General features: G+C 46.3%; 1 protein-coding gene across 1 annotated transcript in view; it reads right to left on the reverse strand.

Moving 5' to 3' along the window:
• The window catches only part of TBL1X (transducin beta like 1 X-linked), a 76,062-nt gene extending 67,941 nt beyond the window's left edge, over positions 1-8,121 (reverse strand). Inside the window, exon 1 of the mRNA XM_007956164.2 lies at positions 8,022-8,121. Within this exon, the coding sequence (XP_007954355.1) occupies positions 8,022-8,079 (58 nt within the window). The 5' untranslated portion in view covers positions 8,080-8,121. The remainder of the gene's footprint in view (positions 1-8,021) is intronic.
• Positions 8,122-9,415: the final 1,294 nt, after the last annotated feature.

Below are 9,415 nucleotides of genomic sequence, written 5' to 3' on the forward strand. Positions count from 1 at the left end.
GTGAGTCAGAATCCCCTCCAGGCAGTGGGTGTGGTTTGGGCTTTGCTTCTGTGAAGATTGACAGCCTTGGAAACCCTGTGGTGCAGTTCCACCCTGTCCTCTAGGGGTGCTGTGAGTCAGAATAGACTCCCCAGCAGTGGGTTTATGGGGAGCCACTTGCTGGGGTTCCTGCTTTTCATACTGAATGAGAAATGGACTTAACTTCCCTTGCTAGATTCAGAAGCAAGGAAGGGAGACCACTGTCTCCTTGCTCCTCGCTATCCGAGATGATGAAAGTGCCGTCGAGGAGCCTCTTACTTGTAGCCTAAAGCACTGTACGTGACACATGGGGGACGGGATGAAGAAGAAGTTGGTGGGGAGCCAGAGGGGTGGCCAGGAAAGGAGTCTGCTGGCTGCAGAGCAGAGAAGGCTCCTTCCACACCTCATTAACCAGGACCAGCAGCACCTGCTCCTCCAGGGAACTGTCTCCTCACGGCATATGTAGGTATGAAGTACACTAGAATGTTCTGGGTCCATTCCTGGTGGGTGAGGCAGTGAGCACATCCCCAAGGGAGCCAGCTGTCAGCCCCCCCCAAGAGCCTCTTCCAATCCACCTTCTTCCTCCACCCCACTTTCTACCGCATAGGTAAGGCTGCATGCTGACTGAGGACAGGTAAAGGCTACTTTTACCCTATGTTGCCTCTGTCCTTGGCTCTGGAGAAATAATTTTTGGCATAATTGGGGGCGGGAGCTCAGTCTCAGTGACTAAGGGACTTCTAGGCCACACCAGAGGATTGTGCTGGGCTGGGAGCTGGCCAGACTCACTTGGGAGGCCAATGTCAAGCAGCCCCAGAAGACATGATTTAGCCCATCATGCAGGTCTGGCCAATGAGCACTCAGCTGGTAACCAAAAAGCTGCAAGTTCAAGTTCACCCCGAGGTGCCTGAGAAGAAAGGCTTGGCAAACTGCTTCTGAAAAATCAGTTACTGAAAACCCTGGGGAGCTCAGCTCTACTCTGACACACGTGGGCTCTCCAAGAATTGGAGCTGACTCAACGGCAACTGGCTGTAGTCACTTTGACGCACACAAATGGAGCAGTGGTAATTTCCGTTTGTGACCGCTGTTCACATGTTCTGATTATATGAACTTTGATCTCAATGTATATTTGAACAGAAGTGTTTCTAAGAAGGGGGAAAAAAAAAAGACTCTTGAACCCAACACTGAACGTTGACAAGGAAGCAGGGTTCTACATGCAATTCCCATTTGCACACATCTCAGAAGTTCTCATTCGGTGACAGGAGAGTACTAACACTTCCGGTGATCTGAGGTCACTGGATTTATTTCCCCGATTCACATGGATGAGGTAGTAGGCATTTTTATATACAACGTTGTACATAACATATCTGTTTTATACATTACTCACTTATACTATGTTCTAGGGGTCCCTGGATAGTACCAAAAGTTAAGTGCTCTACTGCTAACCCAAAGGTTGGCAGCCCGAACTCCCGAGAGGTGTCTTGGAAGGCAGGCCTGGTGATCTGGTTCCAAAAGGTCACAACCTTGACAACCCGATGGAGCACAGTTCTCTGCACACTCGGATCGCCAGGAATTGCAATCATTTGACAGCAACTAATAACAGCAGCAGACTGTGTTCTGGTGATGTCCAACCAAATACACCCGTAGTAACAATAAGCATCTTCCATGGCTAATGCGAGCTGGGGACCCAAGGGACAGGCACCGAGGCTTCCACAGGGGGCGCTGTTTGTCTGTGATGGGCAGGGCACAGTGCTAAGTGCCATATGGATCTCATCTCCTAGGCAACCATTTGTGCAAGGAGGCGGAGGCTCAGACAGGGGCTATGAGAGGTCCTAAGGACCAGAGGTTGCGCCATTCTCCGGCTTCTGTACCTGCACCTCTCACAGGCTTCCTTCAAACCTGCTGAATGAGCACTGGGAGGAGGGCCTGGGAATTGGTTTTCCTTCCCCAAAAGCAACTTGCAGAATACACACACCATGATATCAAGCGGGGAAAGCTTAACGACACCCCAAAACAGTACTTGATATTGCTCAGGGTATACATCTGAGAATGGGATCATGCTGTAAAAGGGTGGGAGCAGGTCAATAGGAGGAGGATTGTCAGAACCTGCCCTGCTCAATGTCATCAAGGGAGACAATGAGCAGGATCAGCCCCAAGCTGATGCCCAGGGGGCAGAACCCTGACACACCTCCTCTCTCCAACCTCTGCACCAATGAACACCAGCTGTCCCTCCCATGACACTCTCTACTTCGCGGCTGGGTTCGTTCGGTCGTTGCATCACCAACTAGACTCACAGTCATGAGGTTTAGCAAGGAAGTAACAGGGTCCAACTCAGGGTCAGGAGAAGGAAGCACATGGGCAGTCTCCCTTTATCAGTGCAGGCCTTCTCTCGGCCCTGGGCTCTTCTTGGATGTCTCTCACCACTGACTCTGCCACTGGGCCTCTTGCAGGCCTCGTTAGTGTTACAGCCCTTGACCAGTGTGACAGCTCTTCAAGGAGGTCCCTGGCCTCCTTTCTCCCTGCTTCCTTTTTTCCTGTCTCTAAAAACCTCTGCAGGGTCAGTTGCATATATACACACAAACCAACCAACAAACCAAACTCACCACCGTTGAGTCGAGTCGTATCCGACTCATAGCGACCCCTCCTTGGGTTTCCGAGGCAGTATCACTATGCAAGTAGGTTGCCCAGTCTTACTTCCGAGGGGTGGCCGTGGGTTTGAACCTCCAGCCTTCTGGTTAGCAGTCAAGTGCCTTAGGCACTACGCTGCCAGAGTTCCTAGACAATTTCAAGGCAAAGCCCCTTTCAGTGGGGATCACAAACTGACCCTGTGTCACCAACCCCTTTCAGTAGGCCCTCCAGATATTCATATGCTTAACAGCCCTCATTTACGTAGCCTATTGACCAATTCCTGCAAAGTGCATACCAATCACAAGGCAGGCTGCTCTCCATTGCCAGACAAAAAAGATCAAAATCAAGTTTGTTTACAGCTTACCCAGGAAATGTCAATCAACCTAGACAAAAGGCACAAATGCTCTAAGGTAGAAAACTAGGGCAAAGGTAACTCCTCAGGGCTTAGGAGAAAAATCTCTTAAACTGTTTGTCCAAAGAACCAAAGCCAAAGGCCACATAAAGGAACTCATTTCACTATACATACAAAAACATGGGGATAATAAACACCAAATTCAGGAGGGTAATTAGTGCTGAGGAGAGAAAGGGGAGATGGTATCAGGGAGGCAAACACAGAGCACCTACTGCCTTGGAGGTTTTTTTTTTTTTCCTAGTGTGGATGCTAGCGTAGTGCCTAAGGCACTTGACTGCTAACCAGAAGGCTGGCGGTTCAAACCCACCAGCCACTCCTCGGAAGGAAGGTTGGGCAATCCTACTTCCGTAATGATACTGCCTCGGAAACCCAAGGAGGGGTCGCTATGAGTCAGGGCTGACTCGACGGCACATAACAACAACAAAGTGTGGATGCACAGCCACTCCTCAGAAGGAAGACTGGGAGCTCTGGTAGCGTAGTGCCTAAGGCACTTGGCTGCTAACCAGAGGGCTGATGGTTCAAACCCACCAGCTACTCCTCGGAAGGAAGGTTAGGCAATCTACTTCCGCAGTGATACCGCCTCGGAAACCCAAGGAGGGGTCACTTTGAGTTGGGTCCGACTTGACGGCACGTAACAACCACCACCACCTCGGAAACCCAAGCAGGGGTTGCTGTGAGTTGGATTTGACTCCACGGTAGTAAGTTTGTTTTTTTGTAATGTTTTATCATTACTGCTGTTTTGTATGTGTATTAAGATATTAAAAGTTTTCCATTTTATCATTTCACACCTACTAAGATGGCTGTGACTAAAAAAATGAAATTTGGAAAATAACAAGTGTTGGCAAGGATGTGCAGAAACTGGAACCCTCTTCCATGGCTGCTGGAATTGTAACATGGTGCAGCTGGGTGGAAGACAGTTTGGTGGTTCCTCAAAAAGGTGAACACAGAACTACCATAACCACCGAAAACTAAACCCACTGCTAGTGAGTTGATTCTGACTCACAGAGACCCTACAGGATGGAACAGAACTGGGTTTGCAAGGCTATTAATATTAAGTCTTCATGAAGGAAGTAGATTGCCCCTTTTTTTTCCCGCACAGTGGCTGGCGGGATTGAACCACCGACCTGCTGGTTAGCAGCCAAATGCTTTAACTACTATGCCACCAGAGCTCCTTAGAACTACCATAAAACCTAGCAGTTCCACTCCCAGGTATACTCCCAGAAGAAGTGAAAGCAGGAATACAAACCGAAACCTGTGTGTATGCCAATAATCGCTGCAGCACTAGCCACACGATGGCCAGAAGGTGAAAACAACTCAAGTGCCCATCAGCAGACAAAGGGGTCAACAAAATGTGGTGCACACATACAGCCACAAAGGGACATGCAGTCCCGATATACGCTACAACTGACCAATCCCCTCTGGGTAGGCCACAGACACGTCATCTGCACAGTAGGTTATAGTAACTTTATTTGCATAGCAGGCTAAAGTCACCTCATTTACTTAGTCTGGACAAATACTGAACACATGATGCTGAGTGAAATAAGTCAATCACAAAAGGACAAATACTATGTGATCTTATTCACATGAAGTATCCGGAAAAGACAAGTGTATAAAAATGAGAGTTTACTGTGGTTACCAAGGGTGGGCGGGAGGGAAGGGGCAAGGGGGACTCATCACTAATAGGACACAGAGCTTCTGTTAAGAGTGAAAAACAAATCTGGAAACGGACCGTTGTGATGGCTGCACAACACGATGAATACAGTGCACTGTCACGGAATTGTACATGTAAAAGTTGTCGAAATGGCGAATATTTTGTTACATATATATTTAAACACAATTATAAAAGAGTATCCAATTTTAGGGAGCTCTGGTAGCATAGTGGCTAAGGCACTTGACTGCTAACCAGAAGGCTGGCGGTTCAAACCCACCAGCCACTCCTCAGAAGGAAGGTTGGGCAATCTACTTCCGTAGAGATACTGCCTTGGAAACCCAAGGAGGGGTCGCTATGAGTCGGGTCCAACTGGACGGCACGTAACAACAACAACAACATCCAATTTTAGATTAAAAAAAAAAAAAAAAAAGCTAAGCCTCTTAAGTATAGGCAGTCTCCAAGTTATAAATGAGATCCATTCCCAAGCATGTTTTTAAGTCAAATTGAGGGTAAGTCAGAACAGGTGCAGAGGGTTCTTATTTAGCCTTGTTTTAGTGCAAGGAGGAGCTCTGGTGGCACAGTGGTGAAGGCATTCAGCTGCTAACCAAAAGGTCAGAGGTTTGAACCCACCAGCTGCACCAGCCACTATGCAGGAGAAAGATGAGGCAGGCTGCTTCTGTGAAGACTTGCAGCCTTGGACATCCTATGGGCAATTCTACTCTGTGCTACAGGGTTGCTGTGAGTCAGAATCAACTTGATGGCAGTGGTTTTTTTTTGGTTTGGTTTTAGTGAAAGAAAAGGCTCAAAGCCTTTTCAATGATTTAAATGCTGCACTTGCAGCAAGTGAAGGTGATGGTGATGCAGAACTTGTTTTGAGTAGGGGCTGCTTCAATTGTTTCAAAGTGAGGGTAAATGTACAAAAGAGGGCCCTATAAGGCAGGCGTCTGTAACCTGGGACTTAATGTACTTTAAAAAAGTACCCCCAAATGCTTCCCTAAACTGCACTTAAGTCCACTGCTTGGAGCAATCTCAGTATTCTGTAACAAGGGAGCCAAGGCTTGGCTATGTCACAAGACTTATTCCTGGAATGTCCCTGGTAACTGTCAAAGCCAGCCCCTATCAAGAATGGTAGCTGTCCTACACAAGGCCCAAGCTGCTTTGGCTCTTTGGCTACTCACCCTAACCTAATCTACTTGGTCAAAAGTAGACGTTTCCTAGGCCCCATTTATGGGGTAGGGAGCTGGCAGCTCAACCAGTGCAGGTGGGAGAGAAATCCACCTACTGTTCCTAAAGTTTAACAGGTTCATATATCTACACCAGCCCACAAACGACCCCTTTCCGCCTCCACCATGAGACTAACTTCAGTCTGATTTAATCTAAAGAAGGATGTCACAGGAGGAAAAATACCCTCCCGCATTCCACCTTTGGGATGGGATGGCCTGGAACCTTCTCTCTTCCTTCTAAACACTCTTAATAAGACACTTGTGCCATGATAGAAGATGATGCCTAAGTACCATTACTGAACGTTTTATCAGGGCTTCGAACCAGTTCAGTCGTGGCCAACACAACAAAACTGGAACCGACTTGAATTTGTGAAATGTAGATATACCAGGATGATAATCAGAACAGGAAAATTTACAAGTCAAAGCCCTGGAATGAGAGAGCCTGGAATGAGACTCAAAAGAGGCATTGTGAGCCCTTTCAGAAGCTTGATGCGAAGACTGGATTACTGTCAGGACTGTGGAAAGCAACATACTGTTAAAGCGGCATGGCAGGCTACTGGCTTTGGGCGGGGCACCACTGTTTCTGAAACTGTGTAAAGTCAAAACTCGACTATTTTCCCCACCCTGGTTAAGGCAGATAATTAGAACACATAGGACCCCAGTTGGGAATAAATAAATAAACGTAATTACCCTCAACTATTTCCCCACCCTGGTTAAGACTAATAGGACCCCAGTTGGAGACAGATGAGTAAACACATAGGACCCTGGTTGGAGACAGATGAGTAAATACAATAAGCTCAGTTCCTTAAGAACTGAATGGAACAAAAAAATGTTCTTTCCTGCTATTTCCCTAGGCATAGGTGATAAATGTGTAAATGTGTCTTAGAGAACAACTTGAAAATTAACTCTGGGCCGCGGACACGTGCAGTGGGACAGAAAGGAACAAAGTTACTGGGAACTGACACTCTCCGCTCTGCCTAAGCCCTGATCAGCTGATGACAGGAAGCCGGTGTGACTCAGCCGGTACACAAGCGCTTTGGATCAAAACGCTACTGTTCCTTTAACCCAAGGCGAAGGAAATTTCAGCCAATCGTCAACCATCTCACGCCCAAATGCCTCAAATTTTTATGAATATGCATAAGCCTCTCTTCTGAAACCTACAAAACTGTAATTCGATGGAGTTTTGGGGAGTCAGATCTGGTTACGGACCCCTGCCTCCTTGTAATAAATAATTCTCTCCTCTTAATCACTCGGTGTGTAAACTGTTTTGGCCTGACTGCACACCAGGCAGGGACCCATGTTTGGTCCTATTACCTTTCCACCATTGCTGGTCAAGAGATTTGGTTGCTATGCAATGTGCACACTCCTCTTGTTTTCTAAGAGGGAGATTACATTTCTAGCAGGGTGTCAACCATAATTTTTCCCATTCCAGTAATATCCACATTTTACAAATTTGGATCCATTCTGGATTCACTTCACTGGCCATGGCTGAACCACGAACTACTGGTTCAAAGCCCTGGTTTTGATCAAAGAATCTATCCAAGAAACATCCTGAAAAGGGGGAGAAATGCAGAACAGAATTTCAAATTCATATGGAATCCGGACATTCTGGCACCAGGGAGGCTGGATGAAGCCCCAAAACTACCACCCTGAGATAATCTTGAAACCTTAAACTAAAAGTATCTTCTAAGTCTTTAAACCAAACAAGAGTTTAGCTTAATTAGTAAACAATGACCTGCCTTTTAAGAACTATCTATATGGGTTCAAATGGACAGCTGCAGCTTGAAGGTCAGAAAGGAAACTTAGGGGGCACATTAACTTAGTGACTTAATGTTAAAGGGGGAGGAACAATTTGGAAAAGGAGGATGAGAATAGGTTGCACAACTCAAAAATGTAATCAATGCCCCAGAATTGTACATGTAGAAATTACTGCACTGGTGTGTATTCTGCTGTGTTCTTTTCAACAACAACAATAACAACAAATAATGTCCTCGGCTTCCCCCCTGCTATAGCCTGCTTTGTGGCGAACGGTTGAGCATCTCAATGCTGCATGTTGAACAAAATCTCCTGTAGACAAAAGCCGGCCACATACCTGACTCCTGGAGATACCGATACACCAAAAAGTTCACCTCGTCACTGGTTACGCTCATCTTAGCCTCACCTCACGGCGATGAGGTCTGTATGAAGCGGGAGCCACCCTCTGCAGGAAGGGGAGAGAAAAAAAAGGAAAAATCATTTTGAAACACTGTATGTGCATATATCTATATCTGTATATATATATGTGTGTATGTATCTATACAAATTTTTAAGCTGCATTTATTTTCAAAGATGGAAGAAAGTAATACAGGGATGTTACACACATGAAGGTAAACATTGTTTGATTTGAATTATATCCTGTCATTAGACAAAAAATGTATAATTAAATAGATACATTTTATAAACAATGACCCCAAGGCTAAACATTTCCCCAACAGACTACCATGGTACATTTTACAAGGCCAAGATACAGTAAGTTATAAAGCAAACTCAAGAAGCCACATCCAGGGCAACAGAGAACAGAAATGCCCTACTGGCTTTCCATCTGGGATGCTCCCGTATGCACTGGATTCACCACGGATTGACAATGAGCCCAAATGGAATTCCAAAGTGCATACAGGTGAGGTTGATGCACTCCTTCGAGATCAACCATGGGAGAACAAAAGGGCTGTGTATGCACAGGGAGACAGCTCAGGGGACAGGAGTACACGGGAGGGAAGGACACAGGGAAAAGGCAACTATGGAGAGGAAGTGGGAGGGGAGTTGTTGTATTGTGGGAGATTGCAGTCAATGTCCTGAGACAAAGTGTATGTGAACTGCTGTATGGAAAGTGAATTTGCTCTGTAAACTTAAGTGGAACGCAGTCATGTCGGCACCCCTGGGCAGGGTGACAGGGTGACCACTTGGTCTGGATCACACTTGTGCCCCTAGAGAAATGACTCATCGTCTCTACTTTTCACTCACAAAGGGTTCCAGATTTAAACCATAAAGGCTACAGCTGCTCTTCTGATAGGACCTACGTAGCCCTGAGAAGAGACGTCACTGAGGAGCTCACTAACTACACATGTCAATGTCACTGCCTTTCTGTAAAGACACACACATACTGAGACATATCTGTACTGCATTCATTTTTAAGATGACTGAAGAAAGTAACACACAGGATGTTACATCCATGAAGGTAAATAAAGTCTGATTTGAGTTATAGTTTGTAATTATGTAATTACACAATTAGATAATTAAACACACACAGGAGTTATAATCCACAGTGTTCACATTTCCCAACAGAACACACTACATCATCAGAGCAGCTACAAGGACCTGGACGATGAGCAAACACTTGGTGAGAATTCTGGGGGCCTAGGAGCCTGGAGTCCCAGGGCTGCAGTGAACACACCTGGCTGCTAACCAAAATTTGGAGATTCGAGTCTATCCTGAGGCACCTTGGGAGAA

The sequence above is a fragment of the Orycteropus afer genome, unplaced genomic scaffold, assembly GCF_000298275.1.
Source record: "Orycteropus afer afer isolate SDZICR_OR568_19922 unplaced genomic scaffold, OryAfe1.0 scaffold00577, whole genome shotgun sequence".
Lineage (NCBI taxonomy): Eukaryota > Metazoa > Chordata > Mammalia > Tubulidentata > Orycteropodidae > Orycteropus > Orycteropus afer.